At 46.8% G+C, this 17002-nt stretch overlaps 1 protein-coding gene across 2 annotated transcripts in view; it reads right to left on the reverse strand.

Moving 5' to 3' along the window:
* ANKH (ANKH inorganic pyrophosphate transport regulator) overlaps positions 1-17002 on the reverse strand; it is a 137695-nt gene that overhangs the window by 52557 nt on the left and 68136 nt on the right. For both annotated transcript variants that reach the window (XM_019450772.2, XM_019450770.2), the window contains exon 2: positions 3823-4039. In XM_019450772.2, the coding sequence (XP_019306317.1) occupies positions 3823-4039 (217 nt within the window). The remainder of the gene's footprint in view (positions 1-3822; positions 4040-17002) is intronic.

Consider the following 17002-nt stretch of genomic DNA (forward strand, 5'->3'; position numbering starts at 1 on the left):
TCATGGGGTGACTGCAGCAGAAGGACTTGGCCTTGGCCCTTTTATAGGCAGGCAGCTTCTGACCCCACCCAAACAAGAAGAAACCAGAAGGGTCATTCAGATCCCTAGCTCTCCCGCCCTCGGCCCACCAGCGTGATGGACCCCTGTCGAGAATCAGTGGCTCTTCAAGCTTATTCATCCAGGACTTAACTAGCACTTGTTGCAAAATGCCACGAAATATTAATATTAATCCAAACAAGTCTATATACCTAGATTTTCCCATGGGAACTGAGGAGACAGCCCTCCTCCCAATCAAGTAACAGGACAATATGTGTATTTCCAAGAGGCAAATTTGAGAACCCTTATTCTCATTCAAATTCCCAAGTTCCCATGCTTAAAAGTCTTACTTGTACTGATTAGGTTGCTAGGTTCTCTATTTACTAGGCTTTTCACAGGGCAGGTAACTTGACCCCTGTGCTTCTAATGAATCATTTCAAAGTGTGTGCTTGTATGGCCAGTATTTAAGTCACCTCAACACATATGGGTGAATGACATATGCATCAGGCACTATGCCAGCTAACTCCACTGTGAAGAGGCTGGTTACCTACGTGGGGGCTGGAACAGGGACATAGGACACAGCCCTCTACAATCTGCACTGTGCAAAGATTTGGGCGTGGGAGGTACAAAACACTGCTCAGGCCTTAGAGATGTATCATAAACCCATGCATAAAGTCAGTAAAGTAAATGTGAAATCTTAACACAAGAACATGAATTCTATCTCATTGGTATCAAGACTCCGCGGAGTGGAATTTGTAATAATTTACTGTACGATATCTTGCTTCTCTCTAAAGAACATGCCTTATTCATATCTGAATGCCCAGGATCTAGCCCACTGTAGGTGTTCAATACATGTTGATTGAATAAATGCATGAACCCACCATCTCCCAAAGAAGTGTTTGGGGGAGACTGATGGCAAAATGTCCCTGATTCTTCTCTCCTCCTTATATCCCTTATCTGCTATGTGATTTTGTAGTTCCTCCCGTGAAAAGTTGGGAGTCTATATTCCCTACCCCTTTGAACGTGGGCTGGCCTGGGATTTGCCTTGGCCAGTCACGCGCAGGGGCCGTGATGGTGCCCCTTCCAATTCTTGGCCTCAAAAGGCCTTGTGGGTCTCTATCTTCTCACTTGGGGTATTGCCACAGGCTGGTGGAAGAGAGCTCAGCTGTCCCATCAGAGGCCATCTGGACCAGCCTACTATTGGCTGACGTCCCCCAGTGAGCCCACCAAGATCAGCAGAGCCTCCCCCTGACTCTCCACTGACCACAAAGGCATGAGCCACCAAGTCCAAAAGAACCACCCAGATGGCCCATGGTCTGGTGAGCCAAGAATAAATGCTGTGTTTTGAGTCACTGAGTATTGGGGTGGTTTGTTACATCGTGATACACTTCGTGACTGTGCTGAAACTGTCCATTTCTAGCACCCTTGTTGGTTTAAATTATATCAAGTCGTACCCTTTTACCTTCACAGGGCTGGTCTATAATCCATGAATAATGGAGAAGCTTGCCGAGAGGGGAAGACTGACAAATGGAACCACTCTAGAAGTTACTTCAATTGCTCCCCGTAGGAGCATAGGAACTTGTTCCCCTGAGCTCTGCTGACTGCCCAGGCTGGAACACGCAAGACGCCTTCCAGGGCACTGTTGAGAATAGATGTGTAAGGAAATAAAACATCCACAGCAGTGGTGTCTCTGTCGGTGGGAATTAGGAGGTCAGGCAAATCTAACTTCATGCACGTGAAATTAACTAGGACTCCAATGAACCCAAATACACCGTCAGCAAGTTTTCCTCTCTTTTATAGATTAATTAAGAGGGGGAGGTGGAAAACACCTACACCCTGACCACTGGCCTAAATTAAGGTTTGGTGTGGCAAATCCCACGCCCTGCAATTTAAAAAAGTGATGTCTCATCCATGAGCCCATGACAACAATAGTGGCTACAATTTAGCTAAAATGAGACACTTATTGGCAACTTCTAACAAAGAAGCTAGAAATACTCCCAAGCCTTCTGCAATGTGGAGATCTAGAGCCAGGCTCTGGGGCACACAGAATAGACTCGAACTCCTGGGCCGGTGGATCCTCTAGACTTCGAAGGCTGTCGGTCCAACAAAATTCCAAGTGTCTACGCAAAACAATCGTTAAATACATTTGGGTTGTGGAACCATTCTGATTCAAATCTAAGATTTTTATCGATTTTAAAATTGAAAATTTTAGGTTGCATTTGAAAAATGAGGCTGACTTTTATGTCAATGATCCCTTGTTCCTCATAACAGTTTCGATAACACAGAACATTCAGCTTTTTTTCTTCCATGACTACTGACGGCTAGTAATTAGCTTTTAGTACCGAAGTCTTGTTCAGCTATGACAAAAATTGGGAATGTTAGGGTTATTCAGAAACCCAAATAAAAACTGGTAGCAAAAGGGAACTGATTTACCCACTGAAGCAAAAATTTATCTAGACCTATTTATTTTTCTCTGTCTTGCTTGTTTTTATTTTAGGAAGCAGAGAGGGGCAGAGAGTCCCAAGCAGGCTCTACACCGTCAGCGCAGAGCCCGACGTGGGGCTCGAACTCCACTCATGAACTGTGAGATCATAACCTGACCCGAAATCGAGAGTCGGATGCTCAGCAGACCCAGGTGCCCCTAGACCTACTCATTTCCTGTATGGAATTTTCTCAAAGGCATACGCCATCTTGGAAAATGGTCCAGATCAAATCTAGCTGCCGAAGCTTTCTTCAAAGCACAGTCCACGAATTAGTATTCGGGGCCTGAGCTGAAGGAAAAAGAGCATCTCCTCCGCCCAACCCCAGGCCCTGAAGCCCCCAGCCCAAATTAAACGGTCAATACCAACACTTTGGCTGAACCCCGCCCCTAGCAGCACCTTCTCATTGTCTCACGCTGCTCTCAGCACCAGCCTCTGGGCTACATTCAAAAGGAAAACCCAAAAGGCCTCCCACCCTTTACTTTCACAGTCATGTAAGTAAACATTAGCTGCCATCTGAATACAAGGTGAAGGGTTTGGGTTAATCTTCTGGCTCCTTTATTCACCACTGACATTCATGATTCTCTTGGAGCCAGTGCTGTTTTGAAGGCACACAATGGGTTTACGAGCTGTTATTCACGGGTTTTATGCAACGGGGCTCAATACAGGTGCCACTCAATTTTTATGCCTCCTAAGCTGAGCTGTTTTAAAAGCCGAGGAGGAGCTCGGAAGTCATGCTCTGAGAATTTTATCACCACCAAGAAGGCAGAAGCAGGACTCGGCCTCCCAAGCAAGTGCTTTTCCGAGGTCTTGGTGAAACCTGCATGCTAGCTGTTATATGTATGATGCGGCCTTTTTTCATGGAAAGAATGTTATGCCACAGTATTTAGTCTTGTCTTTGAATATGACAGAATAACGAGGTCCTCAAATAAGTTAATTTTAATACGTTCAACAATCTCATTTGTTCTCACTGCCGACGAGCATTAATCCTACATAACAACCGTTCTATTTTTCTGTTGAAGACTGAGTCTGTGTAGTAACGTGTCTCTCTCAGGAAGCACAGGCCATTTAGTTGAACTGACGGAAATGACCTGCTCTCTGACCCAGGGTTTGGGAGTCAAGGAATTATTACAACGGGGGCTTCCCAGAGAAAACACATTTTCGTTTCTTGCGCTAGGAACACAAACTCCATTCCTTCCAGCCCTTGAAACTTTTCATGACAAATGCTTGGTAATTGCCAAAGAAATCGCGAGTGTTCGAATCGATGGAAAGGAACAACAGACGACAGGGCGGTCGGCAGCCTTACCTATCAGGGTGTGGAAGACAGCGGCGATGGCACCGGCCACGACCATGCACAGGACAGCCTTGGTCCTGTCTCGCTTGCTGTTCACAAACACCAGGCCCACGTTTTTAAAGTCACTCATGGGACCCGTGAAGAACTTCATGAGTGAGTACGCCAGCCCGTAGCTGGCCAGCATTTCCACCGCATCTTCCTTAACAGCAGCAATGCCCCGGTTCAAGGCCTGTGGAGGGGGGAAGACAACCCACGTTAGAGATGTGGTCCCATCTCCCAGGAATTGTACTTCCAAGACGAAACTTGGCAGATACGTTTCTATAGAAACGCTAAGCAGCTTACGGGGTAAATCTCACTGTAATTTGATCACGGTTATTAGTTTTCATTTTCATCCCTATTAGCTTTGGTTTGAAATACCTTCTTGTAGGGGAGATCCCTGCCCGGTGGGGTTAAAGTCGGAGAGAAAAACCCAATAAGCTTTTTATGTTAGTATCAGAAGATGATTCTAAGAAGTTTTGGCTAAAACCTCAACAGGTTACATTTTACTTGTAGGCTGAATCTCAATGACGGCGACAGGCATTCTGGAAATGAGTCAGCCACTTTGTAGGGGGGTGGGCGATGGTTTCTTTTTTTCTTTAAGGAAGGGGTGTGTGCGCATGCCCGCGTGTGCGTGACCACGCATGCGTGCATGTGCACCCATAACCTGAAAAACCGTCTACGTGTTATGGAGGTATCCTTCCTTGAACAGGGCGAATTCTATGTTATGAACAAAAGTATTGAAGGAACAGATTATATCCTTGATGGATGCTATTTACCCGATTCTTATTGTATTTGAGCTTGGAATGTGTTCCTGAACTCTGTGCAAACAAATATAAGAAAACCTTTAAACCAAATACCCTGGTTTTGGATATTGCTTGCTCAAGAAGTTGTGGTCACAGAATATTCTGATCATGTTAACCATCCTCCATGATGGACCCTCTGAGGTACCAGTGGCCTTGTCAGCATGGCATTTCCAAACTTACTTTCCCACCTGCTAGACAAATTACACCAGGGATGCTGGGAATGGATGTCTAGGTGGGGAGAATTTTTTATTGTTTATTTATTACTTATTTATTTTTAAATGTGTACCTCTTTATTTTTGAGAGAGAAGAGAGAGAGAGCACGCATACAAATGGGGATGGGGCAGAGAGAGAGGGAGACACAGAATCTGAAGAAGGTTTCGGGCTCTGAGCTGTCAGCACAGGGCCCGATGTGGGGCTCAAACACACGATCCGTGAGATCATGACCTGAGCCTAAGTCCGATGCTCACCTGACTGAGGCACCCAGGCGTCCCTAGGTGGAGAGAAAATTTTTTAAAAATGTCACCAGGACATCACCTGCTCTTTAGGAACAGGAAATGTTAAGCAGGAGAGTCAGCTGTGTAGTTTTATACATATAGAAACAGATGTAGTAAAAGCATGCACAGTAAGCTTCGATTGCCCAGACAGCTCTTTCAAAGAGGCATCGTCCACTTCCAAGAAAACTATCTTGAATAAACACATTGTCAGCCACAGGAATAGATAAAGAACCAGACCACCTTCCCCACCGCTAAGGCTCTTCTGTTTCAGAGATCTTAGTTGATTTCATAACTGACCATTTGGGCCACTTGTCATTTCTCTTCCCCATGCTTTAAATTCCTGCCCTTATGTCTTAAATTCACCAATTAAGAATAAGCCCGTGAAACCCTGGATCCCCTCGCTTGACCCCAGTAAAAGCAGAATCCCAGGCCCATGGATGCGGGCACGCTCCCCCTCTCCCCCCCACAACATCTCAACCTCACTGGATAGCCTCAGGTGTGCTGTGCAATTTCCGGGTCTTGTAAGTCATAAACCTTTATATTTTCAAGGTTTCCTGGTGGTTGTTGCTCAAGGGCGTCTGGCAATCATAATAAGATCCACAAGGGTGGGCCCAGTAGTAATGCCGATTTTCAAAGGGGGAGAGGAGGTTCACTGGGACCCAGGTGAGTGCCTTCAAGGCATTTCTAGCCCCTGGCATTACTATCGATAGGCTGAGCTCAGCACAGAACAATAGACTTTATTTTTTAGAGCAGTTTTAAGTTCACAGCAAAATGGAGCAGAATGTGCAGTTACTGTAGTCCCTTTGCCCCAACACACACGGCATCCCCCACTATCATCCTGTGCCAGTGTGGTGCATTTTTACCATCCATGAACCTCTAGCGATGCATCATTATCACTCAAAGCCCATAGTTTACATTAGAGTTCACTCTTGGGCGGTACATGCTAGGGGTTTTGACAAATATATTTGTCTAATGCTGTACACACACACACACACACACATATATATGACACGTATCCATCATCATATACTTGAACATTCTATGCAAAGCACTGTTAGCAAAAAAAAAAAAAAATGTATTTATAGGAAAATACCAATGTGTAAAATAGTTTTAGAAAAATCTAGAAGAAAAATATCTATTTGCTGTAGGAATTCAGTGTCATTCTTCTGACAAGGTTGGTATCATATAAGCTAGTTTTTGAAACCTGTTTCCAATTATATGCCTAATCCTCTTTTCCTTTTTTCCCCCCAATAATACCTTAAAATTTTCCATAAAAACCTTCTTAGCCTTTGTGGAACATACCTGCCATGATGCCTTCCTTAGAAGAAATTTCCCTTCTAGCAAAGCTGATGTAATACTTTAATACCTTAACGCAAATTAAAAATCAAGAAGTTCCTTGATAACAAATCCTGTGTTTAATAGCACATCTAGTCAGAGGGTCCTGTTATGTGTCACAATCTATCACTCGATGATCTTCCAAATTAAATCTTTTTTGGATTTCTGCAGTGGATGCTGTTGTGTGTCCTACTCAGACCCTCTGCTGGGTAGCGCACCGGTCCCTAGGTGCAGGAAGTTGGCCATTAATGGCTCAAAGCTGCCTCCCCCTCAGGGAAAATTGCCCCCAGCCACTTTGGGTTAGATGAGCCACACTAGAGCCCCAGGTGGCACGCAGACAATGGCTGGCTGACACAGGGGTATGAAAAGATCAGGTCCCCTGCCGCAGGGTGGGGTTGCTCTGGATAGAAATCATACACCAGAGCTCCCTGTGGGGTCGGGTGAAAGCCAGTCTCCAGTGGAGACAACCTCCTTGCTTACCTTCTCTCCCCTCCCCCCATGACTCTCCTCCCCTCTCCCTGAGAGTGCTCGCCCAACAAATCACTTGCACAAGAATTCCCCAGCGTGAGTTCTGCTTCCAGAGACCCCCAACTTGGGATAGCTCTCATGATGTTTCCCTCAGACTTTGAGACCAGCGTACAGCTTATTCTTTTTTCTTCCCGTCCTTCCCAAAATCTATGGCTGGGAATTGTTCATTGTTTTATTGCTAAAAATGTTCGTTGACATTTAAATGATATATATTATTTAGCACAAGTTTAAAAAGCATACAGGAGGGCATGTAAATAATGTAGACTTAGACTTTTTTTTTAATGTGTCTTGTTGGTAAAATCTTATTCTGTTTTCAATTTTTTTTTTTACCGTTTATTTTTCAGAGCGAGAGACAGTGCGCGAGTGGGAAAGGGGCAGAGAGAGGGAGACACAGAATCCGAAGCAGGCTCCAGGCTCTGAGCTGTCAGCACAGAGCCAGACGTGGGGCTCAAACTCACGAACCACGAGATCATGACCTGAGCCGAAGTTGGACGCTTAACCGGTGGAGCCACCCAGGCGCCCCGGCGAGACTTCGTTCTTTGCTAAAAAGACATCAGTCCTGGCTGGGGCGCCCGCTGTCATGCTTTCTATTGCCGCCAACAGTTCCTTGACAGAGTCCTAAATCTAGGGTTGAGGAGGCGACAGGCAGGGAGGGCACAGGGGACAACAGCTCTGTCAGCAAGACTGAGTGTGAACACCCCACTTAGTCAACAATCACAGTAATTTGAGGAAAGCGCACAGGGTTTAGAGCCACACCGACTTCGAGCTGGACGCGCTCGTCTCACTTAACTGCTGAGTGGCATTGGCCAAGGTACTTACTCTCGCCGAAACAACCCGGCTGATCTTAGTTTGGATGTAAGTGGTATATAGGACACCAGGCAGTGACTGGCCTCGAGAAGGCACTTCACACTTGTCTAGTTTGTTTACCACTGTCTACCTGCCCCCTCACTACAGCATAAACTCTCAGATGGCTGTTCAATGAAGGAAGCATTTTCTACTAGGAACTTTAATGTTCCTATGAATTTTTATGAACTTAAAAAAATTGCATTTTGATGATAAGATGCTATTACTTGTAAGATATACCACTGATGCAACATTTTTCATGACCGCATTAAATGTACACAGAGAATGAAAAACCTTCTAATTTCAAGAAACATTAAAACACAAGGAAAAGAGAACTTTACAGTTGAGGGCATGTGCTCTATTCATATCATTAGCCTTTTTATGGTTCCCCTTTATCTCAAGTATTTCCCTCAATTTGTTCACATCCTAACTTCCTGATTTTCTTTTGATACCCCAGATAAGGAGTTATAGGTAGTCCGTCAATCATTTCGTGGAGTTTCTTCCCATACTTTTGGACTTGGCCATTCTTACCCATCCAGAGGTTGGGTAACTAGAGGAGTAACTAGAATGTTACTCTGGTTGATGGTTTCATTTGTACACTTACCTTTTAATCCTCCTGGAACTTAGGCAGTGAGATACGGCTCAAAATTCACTTTCTCGAAAATAGTTTATTTCTTCAACACCGATCTGAACGAAATACCCACTGCCCACTTACTTGTGATGCGTTCTTTCCCGTAATTCATCCTTCCCTATCCTTCCACCGCCTGCTGTTGGCTTCACCTGTCTCAATTTGCTTACCCCATTTTTCTTCAGAGCACATTCCTTACCTGACATTATATAATTTATTTGCTTTTTATCTGTCTTACTGTCTATCTTCTCCATTTGAATGTAAGCTCCAGGGCGCAGAGAACTTTCTCTGGCTCACTATACATCCCCAGACATGCCACATGAGGGGATCACATGATAGGTAATCTCGGTAACTGTTTGAAAGAAGGAAGTAAAACGAGGGGCTCCTGGGTGGCTCAGTTAAGCGTCCAACTCTTGCTTTTGGCTCAGATCATGATCTCACGGTTCGTGAGTTCAAGTTCATGGGGCTCTGTGCTGACAGCATGGAGCCTGCTTGGGATTCTTTCTCTCTGCCCCTCCCCCACCTCCAAAATAAATAAATAAACAACAACAAAAAAAGAATGAAGTAAAACATATAAAAGCAGTACAAGCATTTACTGGGCTAGGTACTGAAGAAACAAAGCATGTTAATGAACTAGGACTCCTAGGAGAAGCTTATTCAGAAGGACTAGACAAGGAAACCCCTCCAAGGAGGTGACAAATGGAGGCCGAAGAATAAGAACGAACCAGCTGGATGCAGAGCTGGAGGAAGCCCGTACGCTGCAGGAGGGCTTGGTGTTTTAGGGAACAGAAAGGAGGCCAGTAAGAGTGGTGGGGAGGGGGATAAAGGGAGTTTGGGAAATTAGGCAACGCTGATGTCATTCCGGGTCATGGCGAGGAACAGGTGTTTTGTTCTAAGAGCGGTGGGAAGCCATTACAGGGTCTGAGCAGAGGGAGGACAGAGGCTCAGGCTGGCTATGCGGATGAGGGTGGACTGGAGAGGGAAGGGCAGAAGTTCAAAGCCAAGAGTCCGTGGTAATCCAAATAAGAGACGGCGATGGCTCAGGCCAGGGCGGGATAGTGGAAATGGGGAGAAGCAGATTGACTTGAGAGCTTTCTGGAGATAAAACAAACGGATCTAGTGAGGGACCACCTGGTGGGCATGAGGACAAGGGAGAAATCAAAGCCGACCGTTGAGTTTTTTGGCTTGAGCCACTGGTCCTGTGGTGCACCTGTTTCCTGAGACGAAGAGACTGGGGAGGCGGGAAGGCTGGGGAAGGAAAAGCAAGAGCTCCATCTGGGTGTCCCCCCGTTGGATTGGAGATGCCCATTAGAATTCCAAATGGACAAATCACGTAAGGATGCTGGCTAGGTGAGTCTGGAGTCTACGGCAGACACCTGGGCTGTGGACCCTCATTTGGAGGCCGTCAGTTACGGACGGTATTTAAAGGCACGACCCCGAACGAAATAATCTAGGTAGCCTATAGATAAAGCGGGGTCCAAGAGTCAGCCCTGGAGCACTCCAGAAATCAACTGAAACACATCCAGGAGGGGGCAAGCTCTCCATGTGCTACAGGTGCTGTAACTACACCGCAGTTCAGCATTAGTTCGCTTACAGGTACCGTTCTGGCCGGGGCATTCCGAGTGCTGCTCTCATCTCCAGCCAAGACCGGGAAGAAGAGCTAGCTAGCTGCTACGGCTGGCAAGGAGACTTCAACATGGTCTTGCAGTTCAGCTAAAGTGGTGTCTGAGTTGGCCTTGGGATGAACTAGACCTTGAGTCAGAATTCCGTCGTAACGACAGAGGTTCACCTGCTGTTTAAAGGCAAGTTCCTAAACGTTCATGAGCTTTCCACGGCAAAGACGCTTCACTTTAGATCAGGGCCCGGTCTAACAGGATTCCAACCGTTGTAAGTACAAAGCTGCCTTTCAATCACAGCCTGGTCCTGGACCCAGATGGCCTGGCCCGGGGCCTTCCTCACACTTTCGACCCGTGGTCTCTGCACGGTGGACGCTCAGCAACATGGAACGTGTGACTTAAAAACGGGTCTGGGTCCAAAAGGCATTCGGTGGCTCCTTCGTGTCTTAGTATCTTCCCAGGGCCTGCCAGGTTCATGGTGTTCCGTTGCCTGATTTTTTTCCTCCCAGAAAGTTATCAAAACTACAGGATATTAAAAAGTAAAACACAAAAACAAAACAAAACAACCCCCAGGGAAATGGCTAACAAATCCCACATGTGATCTCCCTGATACCAACAGTCTTAGACCCTTAAACCCTAAAAGAGATGCTGACATTTTAAACTCAGGCTCTAGAGACCAGAAACATCTCTATACTGCAGACTGAGATTCTCAGACCGAGAGTCACCAACTCACCCCGATCCTGCAGTCATTTATGGCAATCGAACAGCAAGATTCCTTGCTAAGCATCTCTGTCCTGCCTCATTTCCTCTTACTCAGCAGAGAACCTCACCTCTTGCTTCAGCTGGAACATGAAATCCATCAGAAATGAGATTTCTTACTGCTTCTCTCCCTAAAACAAACCTCAACAAAACATATCTGCCCAAACCCTTCCTCACCATTTCTGTCCTGTTACAATGGAAAGGCCAGTCTGACCAGGGTGACTATAGGACTATCGACCTGGGCTCTGCACTAAGTCCCCTCTGACCTTGACAGGAGCCCGCATCTTCCTCTTGGGCTTGTCTGATCCTTTGCTACATGACTGGCTCTTTCCCATCAACAGTCACGCACACGTAAGTGTTTTCCATCTTAAAAATAAGCCCTCTCTTGACTCCTCGCTTCTTCGAGTTACCACCTTCTTTCTTGCCTTCCTTTCATAGACAACTCCTAAAAAGTGTTACCTGCTTTCATCATTTCCACTTTTGTGCTTCCCATTTACTCCTCAGCCTGTTAGAACAGCAGCTGCAAAGGTGCAGGAACCTTATCCGTATCCCAGAACCACAGTCATAACATGGTCTGGTCATAGTACAAGTGGTCAACCAACAATGGTTAGTTGAATGCACCTGCTGGGTCCTGTTTTCTGTCTTCTGCCCCCTTCCCTGCACACGCTCTTCCTGCTAAACCAAACTGGCCCTTTTCTGTCCTGACCCTTCTGACCCCTCACCTGACCCTGGTGCCACTCCCTCCTTGAAATGCCTCCCCCACCACTTGGCTTCAAGGGCATTGTGGTTTCCGGTTTCCTTCCTCTCTCTTCTGCCTCAGCTTTTCTCTCGGTGCTTCTCCATTTGTGGTCGCTTCGATATTGGTGTCCCAGGGGTTCGTCCGGGCCCCTCACCTCTTCTCGCTCTTGCTCAGTGATTCCCACCCCCTCCAGTCCCAGACACTCTCTGTCTGCTCAGGATCCTCAGATCGATCCCTCTAGACTTCTTAGACTTCTCTTCAGCTCCAAACCCGCTCATCTCCACTGAATGTCTCACTGGCACCTCACATTCCACACTGCCAAAACTTGAGTTCAGCATCTATAGACTCTGTGGGCTCCTACAGACCCGCCTCCTCTCAGACTCCCCGTGTGAATGCATGCGCCCAGGGTTCCCAGCCAGGAGCCCCAGGAGCGAGCTCCCCGGGTGCCTTTTATCCCTCACTTGCACAGATTGCTTGGTCCCATCCCTACTCCTTCCCCAGCCACCCTCCCCAGCCCAGTTCTCTCCAGCCCCACTGCGATGCCTTGCGTCAAATCACCGACGGTCTTCCAGCCCCAAGCCATCCTCCCATCCCCTACACTGCGGTCAGATCGTAAAAATCCGAGTTGCTAGGATGTGCACTCAACGTGCTTCAGGGCTGCCCCCTGTACTCAGACCACGATGTCCACAAACCTTGCTGAAAGTGTCTGCAGCCGCGTCTGGCACGTGGTTAGCCAGCATCCAATAAATATCCGGGCAGCGAGTGAACAAGCACAAAGGCCATTCATGATCTGATCCCGCTTGGCATTCCCTCTTGCCCTGTGTGTTTCATGAAGCCTAAACCGATTGTAGTCTTCTGGATATACCACGCTCTCTCTCACCTCAGGGCCTCTGCTCGAGCTTTTTTTCTCTGCACAGAATCGCCTTTACCCTGTCCCACCCCACTCACCTGGTAAACTTATCATCAGTTGAGGAATCACATTTTCTGGGAGGCTGTCCCTGGAGCCTACCCCTCTCCTCTGTGCTCCACGGCGGCCTGCACGGCCCCTGGACCTCACGACTTCCCCCACTGGTGTGGACTGTGCTTGCCTGTTTCCCAGACCCCTTGCCTGTTCACCTGACTACTCGAGGCAGGGACAGGGCTCACCTGTCGCCAGTCTTCCTCCATCCATTCAGCACGTGCAGCACACGCTTGAAAATCCACAGGTGAACGCACGGATGTTTATTTGCACGTACTTGTACGTGCATCACTTGTACACCTAGCATGGTCACAAACAAACCCCTCCAGCTGTAGGTTTGGGTTTCTGGGTAAATAAAAACTATTTTTGGTAGAATCTACGTACTTAGAAGATGCAGACTGATGACCGTGGCTTGCACACAGCCTTGTAGTTCTGACATTTCTCAAGAGATGGGCAAGGCCTTCCCCTGTTATTTCTATTATGCCTCACGGGGCACCCCGTAGGTATCGGACAGAGGCTGGCCTGCTGAACTGCAGACACATGGACATAAACAGAAGGCAACCTCGGGCCACATAATTAGCCTCTTAAGTGTCAAGTTTAAGCAAAGATCTTTTTCCGGCTCCCTTCTTTCACATCCCGTGGATGTCATCTGGGATGCAGGACAAACTGTGCCTCTACAGAGTCAAATCCCGTAACAGAAGTTAGTTGCCATGAGAAGGAGATTAGGAGTTTAGAGTCAAAGGGCAAAAGAACCTCTGCCCGCAGCCTGGTGAAGCGGGAGAGGAACCGTGCCAAGAGCTGGGTGTGCCACAGACAGGCAACCGGAGTAGTAATCTCCAAATTTCGAACGATGGGGGCTTGAAGAGGCAACAAGGCATCCAGAGAGAAGGCCACACGATTCCAGAAGTGCCAAGGCCCTGTCAGAACCTGATCTGAGAAGTGACATTCATGGCCACATGGTAAACCCATGGTCATGTTGCTCATAAAGAAAGAGCTTTCAAATTCTTCTACAAACGGGTGTTGAGTCAGAAACTGGTATCATTCCCTAAAATAGCAAGAGATTATTACATGAAATGCTGAAATACCTACTTCTTTTTTTTTTTTTTTTTTTTTTTACTTTTGGTAAGGTGGATACTTCCTTCACTTGCCTCATCCTGGATTAGAAAAACAAATGGGACACTGGGCTAGGTCACAATTCTGTTTTGCTAGACTAATCTTTTTCATGAAAGACTACTTGGTCTATAGCTCCAATGACCCTGTTACACCTTTTATGACACGAAGCAAACTCACAATTGTCGCAACAGATGCAGCTTAGAAATCCTCCTCAAACCCAGGGTCCTCAGAAAATATGTGTTTGTGAAACTATGGAAAATTCAGAAGCATACGTGTAGGCAAAGCTACCTGTGGGAATAGCTTCTCTCGGTGGCATGGATAATCAGCATCCTTGGATTTCAATCCTCTCAAAGAGTCTAGGTTCCTGTAATTTTCCACTGTTATTGTTCTGTTCGTCTGTATTTTAAAAAGTGGTTTGGGTTAAATTAGATCATTTGTCTTCCCGGTAATTTTCCAGCCATGTTTTATTTTCCCAAGGATCTATATACCACTCTAAATGAGACACCCTCGCTCTGTTTAGCTGGCACTCCAGCCAAGAACCTGACACCCACACATGAGGTTGTGGTTTAAAGGGAGCTGCAGTAAAATGAAGCCTGGTCTGGTCTCGTTAAGCAGTCAAAGTCATTGCCCTGTGCAGTGCCCTCCATATTTAGTGCTTCCTGAAAACACACAGACAAGACGGGGCAAGTCCAAAATACGACACGGGCGTTTTCTGTCACTTCCCATGGCTGCAGAAGAGTTTCTATAAAGAACAGAGATAAACTATCAAGCAGATATGAAGTGTGGCTAACTCAGTTTTCTCTTGTTGCTTTCTTCAAGAAAAAAGGTAAAGGAAAAAAGGGAGCAGAAAAAAACATTTTACTTTTTGGCCTCTCAACTGGAAACATCTTAGCTCGTTAAAAGATATACTTCAGGGGCGCCTGGGTGGCTCAGTCGGTGAAGCGTCCTGACTTCGGCTCAGAACATCATCTCGCGGTTCACGAGTTCAAGCCCCACGCCAGGCTCTGTGCTGACAGTTCAGAGCCTGGAGCCAGCTTCGGATTCTGTGTCTCTCTCTCTCTGCCCCTCGCCCGCTGACACTCTGTCTCCCTCTCAAAAATAAATAAACATTAAAGAAAAGAAAATAAATAAATAAAAGATCTACTTTAGTGTTGTAGGACCCTCCTCAAATCATCTTGATCCTTCATTTAAAAACGAAGCTTCTTCACTTGGCTTAATTTAACTTCCATTCAAGATGGCGGGAGGCTGGACAAGGAAGAAATATTATTACAGAATTCTAGTGTACTTAAAAAAACCCAAAGTTTCCTGTGCCATTTAACTACTTATTCCTCAGCTTGACCTCACATCTTTACTGTTAGTGAAATTCCTGTATTTCCTCCACTTTTTTATACTTATAAAGTTACATATGGTCCCCAGATGACGATATTTCTTGATTAATACCTCAAGATTATATCCATTCCGCTTCAGAGCTGAGTTTAAAATGCTTTTATATTTAAAAAAAAAAACAAAACCCACAACTCCATGAACAATAGGCTGGGATAGAAGGTCAACCCTGGGGTCTGGAAAGTCTTTTTGCTAACCATCCATACCTTCTGCCTGTCTACATACATAACCTGCTGCCATGGTCTTGCTCTGTCCCTGCTGGCATACACACCCTGTTCCTGCTTGATGAAAGACTGTTCCCTTGACCGTTCTAGCACCTTAAACTTGTTTGAGGACCTTTGTGCAGCTCAGAAGCTCCATTCCTTTTTCTGACTCAGCTGCAACATTCAGAAGCATCACCCATCACCTTCCATTCCTGTTCAGTTTTTTTTTTTAATTTTTTAAATGTTTTCTTTATTTTTGAGAGAGAGAGAGAGAGAGAGAGAGAGAGCATGAGTGGGGGAAGGGCAGAAAGAGGGAGATACAGAATCGGAAGCAGGCTCCAGGCTCTGTGCTGGAGCTTGAACTCACAAACTGTGAGACCATGACCTGAGCCGAAGTCGGACGCTTAACCCCTTAACCGACTGAGCCACCCAGGAAGGTGCCCCCCATTCCCGTCCTTTTAAATGCCTCTATACTAACAGAATGGAGAACGAGTGCCTATTTGCATCTGGACCTTATAAAACCCAACGAACATGATAATGATGACGATGGTAATATCCTAGCAGCTACCCCTTACTGAGTGCTTGCTTTGTGCACATACTATTCCAAGATTGTTACTTCTCCCCACAGCTCTGTGAGAGGGGCTCTATTGTTTCCCAGCTCACTGGTGACGAGACTGGCACACGGGGAGGCTAAGTCACTTGTCCAGGGTGACACAGGGCTGGGAGAAGAGTCCTGACAGCTTAAGCTCGGGGCTATGATCCTAACCATCACACTCCATCATACCGACACCAACCCTTCTTTCGCTCTTAGATATTGCAGTTGGTGCCAAGGGCTGACATGAACATCTGGATAAAGACCATTCTTACGAGAAATCCCCAAGATCCTTAGGTAAAGGTTGATTTTTACGCGGTAATGGGTAGCAAACACTACCCATGAAATGGGTAATGGTACAGGCGGAGGATGAACGGAGGGAGGCTAGCGTCACCATATATCTGGGCCACGTCAAGAAAACGAGGGTAGCACGGCGGAGGGTACCAAGGAAGCCTTCAAGCCCCTAGCACACGTGCCAGATCACAACACTCAGGTGCCGGCTCGACCTTCACCAGGGTGGCAGAAATGCCAAGAGGCTCTCGACGGGGGCCTCCTAGAGACGTGGGCAAAGATGTTTATGGCTTCTTTTATACATAGGTTAATGCATCAGCCCAGGATCTTCAACCTTTCCAAGATCCTCACGCGCCTCTCAGCTGCGGGACGAACTCGTTCCACGGGACGAACTCTCTCTGACTCGCCGTAGGTATTCATAGAGTGGCACGCGCCAAGTTTGGTGAAAGATTTCTAAGGTTCTGGGCTTTGGATGTGGTCGTTTTTAGGAGGTGAGCGAGAGAGTAAAAGCTGCTCATCAAACACGCTAGTCTGTCCAGCCCACGGGTAATTCTATGCCAGTGCCGACACCCCCACATACCCAGCGCACACACTGAGAAAGGGATCCCAACAAGGAGGCGATGTTTAATCGAGATAAAGCCGTCCTCTGTGTTTGCCTCCTGTGGGCAAGCAAGGTTGCCATCACCTCCCCATGTCCCCACCGCTAGTGTCGGTTTCTCTTTTGAAATTTTATTTATTTTTGAGAGAGCGAGCGAGCGTACGCGGGGGGAGGGGCGCAGAGAGGGAGAGAGAGAGAGAATCCCAAGCAGGCTCCGCTGTGCCAGCACGGAGCCCAAGGCGAGGCTCGAACCCACGAACCATGAAATCA

This window comes from Panthera pardus, unplaced genomic scaffold (genome assembly GCF_024362965.1).
Source record: "Panthera pardus isolate Hobbes unplaced genomic scaffold, ASM2436296v1 HiC_scaffold_2, whole genome shotgun sequence".
NCBI lineage: Eukaryota > Metazoa > Chordata > Mammalia > Carnivora > Felidae > Panthera > Panthera pardus.